Source organism: Erithacus rubecula, assembly GCF_903797595.1.
Source record: "Erithacus rubecula genome assembly, chromosome: 2".
Classification (NCBI taxonomy): domain Eukaryota; kingdom Metazoa; phylum Chordata; class Aves; order Passeriformes; family Muscicapidae; genus Erithacus; species Erithacus rubecula.
In genome coordinates, this window is record NC_136685.1 from 82,984,450 (window position 1) to 83,001,010 (window position 16,561).

Consider the following 16,561-nt stretch of genomic DNA (forward strand, 5'->3'; position numbering starts at 1 on the left):
GATAGCTGTGTCTGTACTAAGTGATTTTTTTTTTTTTTTGAGTGATCAAAGTACTGTGATTTTACAATTGACTTAAGCTGCTGAGCTACAGTAGGTGACAACCTCCATGGCTAAAAGGATGGTAATGAGAACCCCTTGCTAATTTCACTTGCATTGTTCTCTGTCCCTCTGTTCAGCAACTTAATTGTCTTATAGCAAACTGCCTTTTGTTTATGTTGCAGTGGAAACAATGGATGCTGTGTGCCTTTGAACCTCAAATCTTGTGTTCTCTGGAACACTTTCTTCAGGTAAAATGTGTATATGAGTCACTTGTTTTCTTGTACTTTTACAGGACTGTCTCCAGATCTCCAGTCAATGGAGCAGATCCGGAGAATCATGAGACCTACAGATGTTCCTGACACAGGTGAGTGCCATGGAATTTGCTGTTAATAGGTCTTAATGATGAAATGGGTTTAATCAATTTCTGTGCAAGCAGTGTAGTGACTTAACCTCTGTTCACAGTACAATATTCCTTGGTGCCTATATAGGATGTGAGAGCCTTGTTCCTCATGATGGCTATGTTATCTGATATGTTAAAGGTGGTTGTTGTTGTTGTTTGTCATAGCAGAGTAAGATATGTTTTTCAATACATGTTTTTGGATATATTATTCACAAGTTTCCCTTAAAACATCTTAGAAATCTAATGAAAGATAAAGGAAACTGAAGAGCTAGTTCCCCTTGCCTTTGCTAGGCACATGCCAACCTTTTATCTGTCAAAGAACATAACTATTCAAAACTAAACAGTACAATGAAGTTAAATTTCCTGGCTAAGTATTTGGGTTTCTCTCTATTTGTCTCCTTCTTCATTAAACTTACAGCTCTTACTTCACTGAAGTTGGGATTTCAATTGCATCTCTCAATGTACTAGTTGTGAAATTTTCTTCTAATAGGTTATGGTTCTGTTTATAAATGTTGCACACAAATTGTTAGTGCTTTCTATACAATGTTCTTTTTAATGGTTTAATCTATCTTGCTCAGTATCTTCATTTATTTGAGATTTTTTTTTACTAGTGGCTTGAAAAAACTGTCAAGCAGTACAATGGGATAATTTTTATAATGTTGAATTCAACAGTGATCTGAAATTAACTTTCAGAGGAAATGTAAGATTTAAACCTTTTTTTTAATGTAAGTTACAATTAAATTTTGAACTGGAAGAATTCTGTTTCCTGAAATGTGCCTTAATGTTGATGCATGGGAGTAATTTGGGAACTAATGTTACTATATCTACTGTCCCTTAAACAACACCACTTCTGTGCAAGCCAGTATATATGCTCCTGACACTAAGATGCATTATAGACTGGTGAGTGATTGTTTCTGTAGTATAAATTACTACACTGTTTGTCCTTTCATGCTACTTACTCACTCAATGCATAACCAAATAAATGTCAGCACAAACGAGTCAATCTTTGCATATATCAGCATTCCCAGAAAAGATTGTTTTATTCAGCAGACAAATAATACTGCTCGAGCCACCCCCACTTCAGGAATGCCCTTACAGAATGTAGTTCTTGTTTCCATGGACACTTCACTGAAATAGTCTCTCTTCTTAGTACCTCCTAAAAATAAGTATGGAGATTTTTGTAAGAAATTGTTTCTTGTAGAGTTTTGTAGTGTTAATTTTGCTTTCAGAAGCAATAGCTGTCAGAGCTAAAATGAAATGTCCCATCAGAGGCATGAGTGCTATGGTACTGTGACAAAGGTCTTCATCTTTTGGACCTATTTAAGGAAACCAGTTTTACATAATGGAAGTAAGTCTTGTGGAAAATTAAAAATGAACGGAAGTTGCCTCACTGCCATGAAAGTTTCAAGCCCTTCAAAGCTATCCCTTTGTGGAGAGGTGTCACTTGGGGAATGTTTGTGTTGATACAGAAGTTTAGGTAGGTGATCATATGGCTGTGCTAGGATTAGATCAATATAGTGGCTTCTTCTAGCCTGATGCAAAAAAGCTTTTGCAACTTCAACTGCAATTTAAAAATCTCTCAGTATACATTTGCCTATTGTTCTGTATGGCCCTAGTGATTATTTCATTTTGGGGAGAGAAACGAAGAGGAAGCACTTGCTAAACAGCTGAGATAAGCAGCTTCTGGCAGTTGCTGGAAATTCATAGTAAGAAGCCTTTAGGAATTGCAAAGCAATTATTGTTTTGAAAAACAAAGCTACTCAATATAGAACTAAATTTTAGTAGCGTTAAGTTTTTGTCATGCACTGTCTGTATTTCTAGATAGAAATATTATCTAAAATGCAGTTGTACTTGTTCTGTTCTTTTTCTTCTAAAAACAAATCAAATTTTAGCCTCTTGCTAGAGAGAAGCTGTGTCTGCTGCCGAAGACCATTTGATAGATGTATGTAAATATAAAATGGTCTAGTTGCACAATGGGTTTCAGACATTGGTTTACTTGGTTGCAGCTTGAAGCATCTGTTGTTAAAGAGATAACATCTTTAATATTTTGTTTAGCAAGTAACCAAATGTAAGTAAATCAAACTTCTGAATGGCAGATGAGGGATCCTGCTGGCATATCTTTCCAATTGTGAAACAGTACTCTTAAGTATTTGTATGCCTATGGGTCATCACAGGTAAAGAAAGTATAGTTTCATGCAAAGCTGTGAAATGCCATTCAAACGTTTGGGGGTTTGTGTTGTGGTTGGATTGGCCTGATTCTTTCTCATATTAATATTTATGGAAAGTTTGATATGTATAAAGGCCTTGCAGTTGATCTAGAGAAATCTTTTTTAATACCTGGTGTTAACTCCAGAGTTAGCTGACCTTTTATTGGCAGGAAAAAGACTTTGAACAGTCCTAAAATGCTTACTGTTCTAGCTTAGATTCCAGACTGGCTGTCACAAGGCTTTTTGGAACAGTCAGCAGGGGTCCAAGTAAATTGACAGTGCTCTGTGAAATTATATATCAGTGTTTTGCTGTGTTACATTTTGATTTAGTCATCTAAGGTTCCTCATGAATGGTAGGAAAGGTAAGAATCAAAGCTGTTCATGTTCAGAAACTTATGGTACAAATTTGCTTGCTACATTTATGAATAGCCTTGCATAGGACTTCTAAATTCACTGCAGCTTTCAAGCTAAGCTTTCTTGGTGAGCTATGAAATTGATGGTTGCCTTTTAGTACACATGGACTTCAATATTTTTAAACTCCTCAAATATTCACTGTAAACACACTGAACATTGCAATAAAAGATTATTTCAGAGAACTGTTTGGCTGTGACTTTTTTCATCTCAAGGCATTTTCATTGGTGGGGGGGGGAAACAATCTCCAGGTTTCCAGACTGTACTCTTTGTCTGAGTTATTGTTTTAAGTATTTTGGCATTTGTTGCTAAGGCTTATTTTCTTTAGGAGAGCTGCTCTGGAAATTGCAATAGAACTGTTTTAGGTCATAAAATACCTCCTATGACTGGCATTTTCACTTGTATTATCTTTCAAAGGTTTGCTCTGTGACCTGCTGTGGTCTGACCCAGACAAAGATGTGCAAGGTTGGGGTGAAAATGATCGTGGGGTCTCTTTCACTTTTGGTGCTGATGTGGTCAGTAAATTTCTGAATCGTCATGATCTGGATTTGATCTGTCGAGCTCATCAGGTATGAATTTTGCTACTGTTGCTTGTTAAAACCTCTCCTGCTCCTTATCAGTAGTGTGTGTTTGGAGCTTCATTTGCACTATTATTTCTAGAGAAAAAAATCTTTCTAATAAAGGGTCTATAAAGGCTGTAGCCTTCTGTTGGCTCATGTTGAGCTGTGTCTAATGTTAGTGGAGTAGAAGACTAACACTAGATTTCTCCATTGATCTTTTGTATTGTCAAGTGTTAGACTGATGTATGTTAACATCAGAGGTAAAGTCTCCAGGCTTAAAGGGGCAGAGTGACTTGAATTTGATATTTACGCTGAAGTTTGAGTTCTTGAGTCTCAGCAGTAGACAATCCATCCCCTGGTAGTTTTGGCTTAAACTACCTCTGCTTCGCATTATGGAAGTATAAAATGCATTTTTACTATCTCTACAAACACATCTGTACATAAAAACCTTCACTGTTGCCAGTATTTTGGGTCAACTATCTAGAATACTTTGGCATAGATGGTTGGGCTTTTTTTTCTGCACATTTCAGTCAGGCTGTTTTTGCATTGTAAATCTTTAGTACACTTTTTTATTAGGTTACTTCAAGCAAGAGTGCTAGTTAGGTGGACATTGGTTTCAATTTCCTGTATAACATTACAGTTTCATTATCTAGTCAAGTTTAGATGCTCTTTCCTGCTGTGAAACAAAAATAGGCTCTTTATTCTGTGTCACTGTTAGGCTTGGGTACACTGCTAGAACACCTAAAAATTTTTAATTTTACTGGTAAAGCATTAGAGAAGATTTAGTATTGATTCCACATGCTGACTGGATTTCTTAACTGCTGACCAAGATTGTTGCAAATTTCCTGTATTCATATAGTTGATTCAGTTCTTTATAAAAGAAGGATGACATCTTAGATCAGTGATTGCACCAAAGTAAGCAGTTTGAGTGTGCTAGTTGTACTATGTTGTAACATTAAGCTTTTCTTTTAGGAAAGAGGGAACATCCTTGGCTGATGCATCATACTGCTTGCATGATTTTAAAGGTGCATTATGCTCTTAAGCAAGATCTGGCAGAATCACTCTTATCATTTTGATGCTCTAAAATCACCTACACTTGAGGTGTATGTAATCAACACCAATTTAAGCAAAATTTAATTGTTCAAGTTGCAATGTAGGTGGCATTCAGACCTTGTGTACTCCAAACTAATTAGGTCAAGCATCCACATTCTGTGTATAAAGAATAAAATGCTGGAAATCCTTACACTGGCAGTGTATAATTGGACTTCAGCTATGAAAATATTAAACAGTCAAGCTGATATGTGCTGAACATTTGAAGTGTCAGACATGGGATGTGCTACCTGGCCTGGCATTCAGTGTCAGGTAAAACAAAATGAGTGAACTTGTCCTGCCTGAAAGTCAAGACATAAAATAGCTTTCTGAGTTTCTGCATCTTTCTCATATAAAGTCCAGTTTGTCTCAAGATTTTTTTCTTTTTTTTTTTAACCTTCCAAGTTTCTTACATAAGCCATATTGATTTCTCTGGTGTTGACAGGTGGTTGAAGATGGATACGAGTTCTTTGCTAAACGGCAGTTGGTCACCCTATTCTCAGCTCCAAATTATTGTGGGGAGTTCGACAATGCAGGGGGCATGATGAGTGTGGATGAAACTCTGATGTGTTCCTTCCAGGTATGGTATGGTTGTGCTTTAAGATGACTGTAGGTGCTAGGCTGCATGGAGCACATTAGTGTACTTGATGTGCTGGTGGTTAGAGTAAAACAATGGTCTTGGGCTACAGAGTACTGCACAGGACGCTGGCATTTGTGAACAACTGGAACTGCAAACCAACTGTTCACCAGAAAACTTGGATTTGTTATTTTCCAAACTATTGCATATTATTCATTCTACTCAAATGCTTATTTTAAAATTTAATTGAGTGACTTTTTTGGTCATACCTAGTGATTGGAGTACACAATTATGCGAACTAATGGTTTTAGGGATTCTTTTAATATGGCTGCTTTGGTCAGATTTTAGTTCCTATTCCTTCCTGGATGTGTTTTCACCCCCTTTTCTTTCCCCGTCCCACTTTAATATAGTGGTATAGAAGGGTTTAGAGTTATTATTGTTGCATGTAGGACTAAGACATTTATGGGGTTGTGATGTGATTCTGCCACCCCACCATCCTCATTTCTCTTGTTCCTGCTGAACAAAATTTTATATGGGCTTAACAGTATTTGAAATGTTCTTAGTTGTTTCTGACTCAAAGGAACTTCTTTATTTTCTCTAAGATATTGAAACCATCTGAAAAGAAAGCCAAGTACCAGTATGGTGGACTGAATTCTGGGCGTCCAGTCACTCCACCTCGCACAGCTAATCCACCGAAGAAGAGGTGAAGAAAGGAAATAATGTAGAAAACACCATCAGATCTGTCAAGGACAAAACTCCATATTACAATATATAATAAGTGTGCACTGTAAAACCATCCAGCCATTTGACACCCTTTATGATGTCACACGTTTAACTTAAAGAGACGGGTAAAGGATCTTTATTAATTTTTTCTAGTAGAAAGATGTGCGACACTGTATTGTAACAAGTATAGCTCCAAGTTCTAATATCCAGCATAGAGAGGAAAAAAATTAGGAAAAAACTATTTCAACTACATATTCACATTTACCACGGTTTTTAAAGTTGACCAACATCCCAGTTAAAACTCGGTGTAATAGTTAAACCAGATGAGAGCATGATGTTCCATTTGTGTAATGTGGTCTTATTGTTGCTTGATTGCTTTTACTTTGGTTATTTTGTAGCTAGAATGATGCAAATATGGTATCTAGTCTTATTTCCTGGCTATTTGAAATTGATATGAGGAAGGGGCTTTTCTAGAACAGCCATTAATCTCTTATCCTCCCCCTAATGCCCTGTTTTTTCATCATTATGCCATATGCCCCATTTTAATGCGAAGTTTATAGTACAGTAGTGATTAAATGGCAAACTGAATCCCAAATGCCCAGACTGGACAGCTTGGCAGCCAACATGTATCAAGACAGAAAAACCTGTCCTGACCTTTTAACTTTAACTGCCACACAATGAATTTGTGCACTACACTATTTTAAATTATTGACATTACACTGTGCGATGGCACTTCATTTAACTTAGGGCAAAAATGGTATTGCCAATTAGTTGGTAACTTGATTAAGTGGTACCTTGGCTTTAGTTTTATTAGCATGAAACACCTTTGGCATGCTTAGCTTCCAGGTAACTTCCAATCTGCATCAAAATTCATCTTACATAGTTCCACAGAACATGAAGGTCCTTATTTGCTAAGCCTTTGAAAGCTGACATTCTTTTTCAGAAGAGGGTGTGTTTAAATGGACGTTCTTCAACATACAGTAGGCTAGATGATGGGTGGTGAGTTGAAAATGCTACAGGAATGTCCAACTTTATAGTAAGGCTTACATCACTAAAGATTCTGTCATTTGGATTTTCATGATCAAATTTCATATACTATTGTATAGACTTCTGCTTTGTAGTGTACTATAGTAGCAATAATTTCTGTATGTGATCAAGAGTTACGCAGTATTTCTTTTCAGTTCTCTCCTTTATTAAAAGAGTTAACATTGGCAGATGGCAAGATATAGAGAAGATATGAAATATATAGTAGGATAAATGAAAGGCACAGATTTGTGATGCTTCAGGATGAAATACTTATTGGACACAATTACAAAAGCTTTTACTGAATACTGTCAAATTTGTAAGATTCTTTGGGGGAAGGCTGCAGATTTATACCATTCTAAATGTGCATCAGTAGATGTAAAACTCTTGACTTCAGTATTGTCTTTGAAAATGTTAAATTGAGGATTCTAGTAACTTATGTTTTATGAACTGGCACATTATATAATGCAAGAGATATATTGATTTCTGACACAGTGAGCAAGTTCTTTAAAATGGATTTAAGTCTCTTTTCTAATTCCATTTTGTTTTAAATGCATATTTTAAATGTAGGTTTTTTCATTTAGTAAAAGTTGTCTAATTCATTTGAATGAAGTCTGACTGGTTATTTTAACATAACTGACTGTTACTCAAAACATATGGAGTTGGCTGTTTTTTGAAAAAAGGAAATCTTACAGTATTATCTGTTACTGATTTATACTGGGTTGGTCTGTGGTTTTGAACAATGGTTTATTTTACCCCACTTTGAAGCAAACACCAGTTTCAATGCTTAGAATAAAATGTCGAAGTAGATTTCTTTTGATGTTGTTCAAAGACACTTGTTCTTGTAAGTCAGTGATGAGAGCTGTGTGAGAGTAGCTGCAGTTTGTGACAAGATAATTAATGAAACCTAATCTGTAAGCATTGACACGGTAACTTCCTGCTCTAAGTCATTGCTTACTTGAGGTTTACTTTTGCAAGTTTTGAAAATACTGGGTTTTACCAAGTGCCAGCCTCTGTGTTACCAAACATCTGGATTAACACTTTTCCATTTTTTCTTTAGTTTCTGGAACAATGTCTTCTGTATCATAAAATGTCCAGGTGTAAAGCTGTGTGTTATGTGAGTACCTAACATGCTCGCTTGTGTTACAGATGCTATGTCAAAAGAAAAATAAAGTCTTCGGGCCTTCTTCTGTGTCCTAAAGAAATAGGAAATTTTTAGTTTATTTAATGGCACTAGTAAGCCACATTGGGTGCTGATATTCTGAAGAATTGCTGGTTTTATATAGTAACAGTCATTTGGAATTTATATGAATGCTGTTTTGATTTCTGGAGAGTTGGAATGTCTAACATCAATCATCCTCTATATGGTGGAAAACACACATGATATAGTAATCTTACCTCTACAGATATGACTGATGTTCCATACTAAAAGCAAGCCTGATACATAACAGAACTTGCCACTTCAGCTTACATTTGCAGGGTTAGTGTAGATCTCTATTTTTAATATTGTCCATTTTGGGAGAAGTAGAAAAGAACCTCAGTCGAATTCTACTCAGATAAAATTAACTTTCCTCAATGGAAATTGATAATGGTTTAAATGGCTAATAATTTTTTTCATATAAACATCTTGTCTTTACAAGCCTTAAATACTATTAAATGGCACTTGTAGTGTGCTGGGAATAAACAGGAGGATTCTCAAATGGGCTGTTGAGAGGCATATGAAACATGACAGCATTTGAGATGTGTTTTTGCATGTTCTTCCTCCACACACCTTTATCTGACAGTAATATTCATTCCATGCTTATAGTAGAGTACACATAGTACACAACCTCTTGTCTTTTTCCTTTCTGGATGATGGGCATCTTGAATTTCCCAAATACTAACTTGAAGTATGCTGCAAAGGATGCTGCTTTGGTCTCTTTGTGTTGATTGATAGAAGATTCTTGTTTTGCATCACTTTTGTATGCTTTATAGTGCTCATTGGGTTTTATGCATGGATAATTGTTTGCTGCTTTAAAGGAGGAAAAAGTTTCATGTATTTGTGGTTGTGCTGCTCTAATACCTTGAACACTACTTCTTTTTAGCTCATTGATCTGGTGTATATCAAAATGCTGCTGTATAAATAGACTCACTGAAAATGCTGTGAGGGACCCAAACTAGTGGATTATGTATGGTTTGCTAGACACAGAAATTCTTGCGGCCACTGACGTCTGAGTTGGTCATTTTGCTTCCAAGTTTAGTGTGATTAATTGCAAGTGTCCTGCTGCCAGCTGTCACCGTGTTTCAGGATCCTGTTACGAAGACCATCTCCGTTCATACTGTACTCTGAGAGAGAAGCCAATAGGTAGGTGTGACACAGCTTGTAGCATCCCAATGCTATACATTGCTGTGCACTTAACTTGCCTGGGAAACTGATGGAAATTCTTCAGATCTGCAGAAGGAAATTGCTTTTATTGTCAGTAACATATATCCCTGATGTAAGCTTGTTTCATCATAGAAATCCACCTTGTGTTTCTGCCAAAGTCAGATTGTTGAGCAGAAAGGTATGTTTTATATGAAGAAGTGTTTCTGTCTGTGGCTTGTATTTCAATAAGTCTAAGTGGAAACTGTCAGATTGAATTGCTGGAGCTCTGTATTATTAGTTTTGGGCTGGGAGACAATTTTTTTTGCTCTTTAGTAATAGAAATACAAATTACACTATAGCTGTTGAATATGGTTGAACTGAAGGGGACCTGAGAATAACTGTTCTGGATAGCTGGAATCTTCAGAATTTGTAGATGACAGATACAAACATTCTATGCTTGTCCTGTAACATAAAGCCCAGAGATTAACATAAAAGGGATTCTGCTTTGTAGAGGTTTATGTAGATAGCAATTGTAAAAGCCTAATCTTTAACTAGGTATTGACCTTATTCCTGACAGACTGTTATTTTTTTTGTGCTCATGGCTGATGTTTCTGGTACTGTCCTTGCTGCCAGGTTGTTTAGAGATGAAGACACCTTATAGAAACTTGCCAGGTAATACTGCAGCTTGGCAAAGAGCAGAGATGGTGGTGCTGTCAATGTGTATTGGTTTTGAACTCATTCAGAGTGCAGCTTGGTTCATGATTGGTATCCATCTGCTTTGGAATGTACATGAGGACAAATGTGAGTATTTGACTTCAAATGAACTTGTGAAAAAACCAAGGATGAGAGAATGTCTCCTTATGCCAGGACAGAAATTACAACAGCACAGTCAAATGTCTGAGTCCACATGGGCTAATACTCTTTAAAGGACAGGGAGGGTTTTTGGATACAAGTCAGAATTTGCAATAATGTTCATGCACATAGCCACTTTCTTGTCAATTAAAAGGAACTCAATGAATCAATACCAGGGTTGGAACATTTAGCCAAAGCCCTGGATGTTTTTGTTCTGCTGTCATTTATTTTGTTTCTGCTAGTTAGCAATAGAAGCTTTGAAGTTCGCTTTCAGCACAGCTGTATACTTTTTTCACCTGGATCATACATGGATTTTGCTTGTCTTGTTCCAAAGGTTTATCAAGGTTTTGGGGACACCACCTAGCCAGGTGGCTGTGTGCAGCTCATGAGCTTACAATCAGGTGTTCTCACTGCATGTATGGAATGATCAAAGCTGAAGGGACCTCAGGCTGTGTTGGGCTGAACACTGAAAAACCATGTGGCTGTAACTCTTGTTGGGTCAGTAAAGAAGTTATGCAGATAAGACAGAAGTTTAGGTACTTGTTTTGGGTTTGCCAAATTCTTACCTTCTGTGGATTTCTAAAACTGGTCGTGCCTGAGCATCTTCCCTGCGGAGCACTCGAGATGCTGGGAAAAGAGTTAAGCTGTCTGGTTACTTGTTTTGTATCTCATTGTGCCTTATTCAAATAATGGGTAATAAGGACACTTCATTCTTTTTCCCAGTATCCTGTTTAAACTCATCAATATCTGCGTCTGTGTCCCAAGAAATGAGACTTTAAGAAAAATTCAAATTAAGTGTTTGCCACAAGTCCTTGCCAGTACATGACTACAATAATCTTTTCCAAAAAACCCCTCATTTTTGCCTGAAACAGTCAGAACAGGTGGAGCTTTAAGCAGAGTATATGCATTGCCCCTGGCCTGGCACAGTCCCTTTCCTGGATTCCACAAATCTGCAGCCCAAGCTTCCTTTTAGTCTGCTGCAAAGTCTTGGAGGCAGCCATATCAGAAAGCAGGTGTTAACTAGGTCCAACTGCCAATAAAGAACAACAAAAACTGTTTTGTATCTTCAGTTTAAGACATAAGCTTTATATGAAAGATAAAAAGCTCATAGGCTGAACTGCAGAAATGACCACCACTTGAGATGAGATAAATCCTCTTTAAATAGGTTAGACATGACCAGATGTTAAGTTTTAGTGCTTTACCTTCACCCAAGTTACTGTTAAAGGGAGGAAGTAAAACAAATGGAAAGGATTATAGTTTGTCTATTCTTATAGACTGTTCATATTCAAAAGTAGTAGATTATATTTGTAGAAAGCAAAATAATTAAGCTACTGATTTTTTTTTTTTTTTTCTTGGTAGAGAGTTTTCCCTCATCCTATTGTTTTAAAGGTTTGACTCTTCAGGGTGCAAAAGAGAATGTTGTAGATGGATCCAATTAATTATTGAAAAGGTCTAACCATAAAAATGGTATCTTGAGGATAAAACTGGTGCAGCTCATGACATGAAGCAGAGGAGCACACTGATAAATGCAGAGGACAAATGTGGCAAGTGAATATATTCCACTGTAAGTTTTTCTCCATTGTTTTGAAGTCCCAACAAACATAATGTGAAAATAGTTACAAGTATTTCATGTTATTCCTTCTGACATCCAAGCAGCATTTCCACAGTTGCCTATGTAACTCACTCACTGTCTTGTCAAATTTCTGGGTATATATAAATCAGTAGTTTTCCATTAGCTACCCCAGAATATTTCATTGTTATATTTCAGGTTTCTATTCCTGCGTGGCCATTTGCAACTTCCACAGAGATGGAATGCATAACACTTCCCTGGAATGCTGTGAAAGGGAACATTTTAGAAGAATTTTATTTTAATAGGTGTCTGAACTGCACCTTAACTGCGTCTGGTTTCTGGGAGTTAAGAGAATGAGCTAAAAAGTTGAGAGTGAGTTAAGAGAACGAGCTAAAAGACTTAAGATCCTTTTCTTGAAGCAGTGGAGAACAAATATATTTAATTCATTTCTACTCAAGGCTCTTACCTATAGGCACAATAAATGACTGACATGGTAGGCTTAGAGGCTCTTGCCTTGCCTTTACCACCTAGAGTAAGAAGATGTACTTTTAAACTGCATCTGACTTACTTATACTAATGCTATCACAATAATTTAACATGGTTACTTAATAATAATAGACTCAATACAGCTGATGCAATTATTTTCTCTGCCTCAAATTAATCTGGCATGCAGATGCCATCTAGTGGTCAAAGGATAGTGCCTGGAAAACTTGCTGCAACTGCAGGACTGACATTCACTCCATGTTTATCCTGCTCTTGTCTCATGTGAAAACCTTATTCCTTGATCAGTACTGAAATATGTGCATGGCTTCATAACAACTCAGACCTTGATACATTGAAACTAGATTTTCCTCAGTTATATTTACAAATTTATTTCCCAAAAGTTTTGCAGACTTTGTGAAAACTCTTAAATTATCTGAGGGTTCTGAAGTGGGTAGTGAGGGGTAGAAAGAATCAGAGCTTCCATGAAAAGTGTAGAAAAATTGATCTTTGTCTTAGGTGAAGATTTCTGTATTTCTTCCCCCACCTCTGGAATCTTCTGTTTTCAAGTCTAACCAAGTATGGGGAGATTATAGATTGTCTGCATTGTTTTCCAGTGACTGGAAAAGGATTGGTGGAAAATGCCTAAGAAAAACTATGAGGTATGTTTAGGTCTCATATATATCAAAACTACAGGAAAGAGAATACATTGTTTTTTGCTTTTATATGGAATTTTAATTGGGATATGCCCTCAGAATAGGGCTAGTATTAAATTTTGATACCTTACCTAACCAAATATATTTCTTTTAGTTCCATGGTTCTTCATTCTACTTATGGGCTTGTATTATAGGCATATACTGCTGAAAAAGAGATTTGCACAGTTTAGACCTCATTTGAGGGAATCATTTGATGTTTAGCCAGGTTCCACTGGTTGTCTACAGTGAGTTTCTCTTGAAAAGCTGTATCTACACCAGTTCACTGCAATTTTGTGGTGTTGAAGTGAATCCTGCTGATTGCCCTCGTGTACTGCTTTCCTGATTGTCTGCATGTACTGAGCTCCACTCATGCAGAGCTTCTGCTGTCGTATGCAAATTAGGTGTTTGGGGTTAGTTTGAAGCAGCAGAAGTTTGTTCCTAGTGTATGGTATCAATGATCCAAACTATTGAGTCCCATTGAAGTCTGTTACTCTTCTGTCCCACAGTCTACACAATATCCTTTCTGTTATTTTTGTCATGCTTTATGTTGCTCTGATTGGGCAACAATCAGAAAAGAACTAAAGGACAATAGTGGCAAAGTCTCTTTGGCTTCCCAGGTGTTGCAGTATGGTGTACCTTAGGCTGCAGTGAAATACTCATTTTTCAGTCTGTCGTGAGAGGGATGAAACCTTTGGTGGCTGGATAACCCAGCAGCAGTAGGAAGAAGCTGTGCACTTCAGTAGCGCCTGACCACCAGAAGATCTGCAGTTGGGGTGTGGGGTACAGTTCAAAAAGGATGAAGAAGCCTTCTTGAAGAGCAGGGCAGCAGACATGTTGAGGTGTCATAGCAATAGTTTTTACTACAGTGATACTGAAGAGATCTCTTCAGAAGCATTCAACTTCCTGTGCAACTGAGATTCAACCCAGATGAATTTGCCTATCCAGCTTGTCAGGGTGGAAGAGGGGGACAGGCATGTGAGGCTTCAGGTACAACTAGTACATGGGGCCTGAGTGTGTGGAGAGACAGTGAGTTGCTAATCTGAACAGGACTGCTTTGTAAGTCTTTAAAAGCAATTTTATAGGGCTGTGAAGTGTAGGAGAAATCTGCCATGATACAATTTTGCCTCAAAGTGCTTATTTCTTGCCATGTGAGGTCTATGAATTAAGGGAATTATGTGGACTGCACACAAGGATAAGAGGCTTGTGTATCCTTCCTTCTAGAGACAAGATAGTGTCCTCTCTAAGTGGTGTAGGGGATGAGCTGATGGCACTGCACGCAATCCTGTGAACAGTAGCAGTGACAAATTCTGGTTGAGGTGTCAGTTTACTTGGAAGGAAAAGCAGTTACCTGCTGACAGTGTAGCAGTGTTTTTGCCCTTCCACATTCTAACAAGCTTGAAAGGTTTCATGGCAGCTGTTCCTTAATCAGGTCCCGGGAGCAACAGCATGGCGTTTGTTCTAGAGATGCTTTGTGTGGTCACTTCAGGATTAGAGATTTGTATGTCAAGTACAGAGCTGCTATTTCAGTAGGAAGGTGCAGTCATGGGTTGGTTGTGGGCTAAGTGCCCTGGGGTGACAGGATAAAAAGGATGTGTTATGCTGCTTGCTAACATGATTTTCCAAAGGTGTAGCAGTCCAGTGGGAGGTAGAGAGGCTAGTATTACAAGATTTCAAGCGTTGGTTGCTGAGGGGAGGCTGTGCTGGAAGGTGTGCTGTTTACAGTTGCAGTCTAAGGTACAAGTGAGAAGGGAATAGGGAAGGAAGAGCTTTAGACAGCCCTGGTCACAGCTGCCTACAATTTAAAGCAGGCCTGACAGCAGTTCTTGGATAGCTTGTGTAGCAGACTCACTGAAGCTCAGAAGCAGGAGACTGGGATCTTGGTGGGAACACGAGTATCTTCAGGAGGCGTTTGATTTCCCTGCACAGTTCACACATCCTGTTTTTTGATAGCATGTCATGAGCCAGCTGCAGGAAGAAAGATGATGTCAGCCTGGTCTTTGAGAAGTTTTGACATGCTTCTGGCCATCAGGTACTCCCTCCAATCAGGTGTGTGAGCATGAGCTCATGTGGTGTGGAAGCACAGCCTATACAGGCTTACTGGTCCTTCATCCTTCATGTGTGTATTTACCCCTTATCTTAAGCTACACTGTTAAGTTTGTGCTGTTAGTCCCCAGAGGATCATGTTCAACCCCTAAGAGAAGTTTGTATTAATCCACTCATACCTGTCTGTTTCTCCATTCCTGAAGTTCTAGGTTCCACTGGCTCCCTGAGAGCCTTGTGTTTATCCAAGTGAGGATTATGGGTCACGTCTCATGGAATACAGTTTAGACTTTGCTGAGCTCTTTCGGTTCAGCCCGGGTGTTGTGACCACTCACATTTTTGTTTCCACCTCAAATTCCCTGACTTGCTGACTTGTGGTTTTCTAGGGTACAGACTGTGCTATGTGTGAAACCAGAAGGGTATGATAACTCCAAAAAGGAGACTTCAATAAAGGCTGGACTCAGAATAATTGGATGCCTTCAGCCTTCTGCTGAACTATTGGCTCAAGCATCTGTGTGGGATGAGAGTATAGCATGTACTTGTTTTGCTATAAAATATATTCAGTTCTTCTAGTAGTAGGTGGTAGTTGAGAACAACAAATAGCATTTGCCCTCAGGGCTCTGTGATGTTGAACTGAGGAAATTAAGGAGCTCTGAAGTTTGTGGCCAGCAGTGAAGGTGTCATTGAGCATACTTTGTTGGGCACCTCTGGCAATCAAGCAAGAGCTTGACTGTCACATACTTGTCAGACATCAATTTATTCCCATACAATGTCGTGTATTCTTTTAGAAGGCGTCAATAGAGAAATTTTGATGGGCTAAGTATTTTTCACTCAGATGAATTGCTTTTGCTGCCTTAAAAAAGAAAAACCCAAGTAAAATTAAGTCATAGATGCAGGAATTTGAGTTACAAAAACAGCCAGGCGGTGGCATCAGTGCACAGCAAATAAGCATTTGAGCCTCACTTAAGGAGACCAGGGCTTGTTTAGTCACTGAAGTCTGTACAAGTGGGCTTAGGTAGGTGAAGTGCAGCTTTTTTAATGTGACTGATCAATAACTAATTATTTGCACGCTCTTTTTAAGGGGTTTGGATGTAGTAATTTTTGTACCCAATTACTCAAACTTTGTGTTTGTGCACATAGGTTTGTTACAGGTTTGTTAGGGTAATCTCTTCAGTTACCGGTTTTGGTGTTCTAGTCTTCAAACTGTAGAATACTTTTTTTGGGGAGCTGAAGTTCATAATGTTAATGCTTTAAGAGAAGAAATGTTTCTTTATGCTGCAAACTTCATTCCTATCATGCTTTTATGTTAGCATAGTCTATAATCCATGAGTATCTCAGCAATAAAGCTGCCTCACAACCTCTTAAGGTAGGTAAGTATAATGGCAGAAAAAAATGTCAAGGGTGTTTATGACAATAGTGGTAGTGAGAATTAGAGTGAAGATGAGAGTTCTTGACTCAGGCCTGCAGCCAGGGTTAGATTCCTACTTAAAGAAAGTAAGTCCTGTGTACAGTACAGCCAATGCTGGCCACTATTTCCTAATAAAGGGTTCT

General features: G+C 38.0%; 1 protein-coding gene across 2 annotated transcripts in view; it reads left to right on the top strand.

Moving 5' to 3' along the window:
* PPP1CB (protein phosphatase 1 catalytic subunit beta) overlaps positions 1–7,637 on the top strand; it is a 28,931-nt gene extending 21,294 nt beyond the window's left edge. For both annotated transcript variants that reach the window (XM_079298011.1, XM_079298012.1), the window contains exons 5-8: positions 332–403; positions 3,475–3,626; positions 5,152–5,286; positions 5,886–7,637. In XM_079298011.1, coding sequence (XP_079154137.1) covers positions 332–403; positions 3,475–3,626; positions 5,152–5,286; positions 5,886–5,990 — 464 coding nt within the window. In that variant the 3' untranslated portion in view covers positions 5,991–7,637. The remainder of the gene's footprint in view (positions 1–331; positions 404–3,474; positions 3,627–5,151; positions 5,287–5,885) is intronic.
* Positions 7,638–16,561: the final 8,924 nt, after the last annotated feature.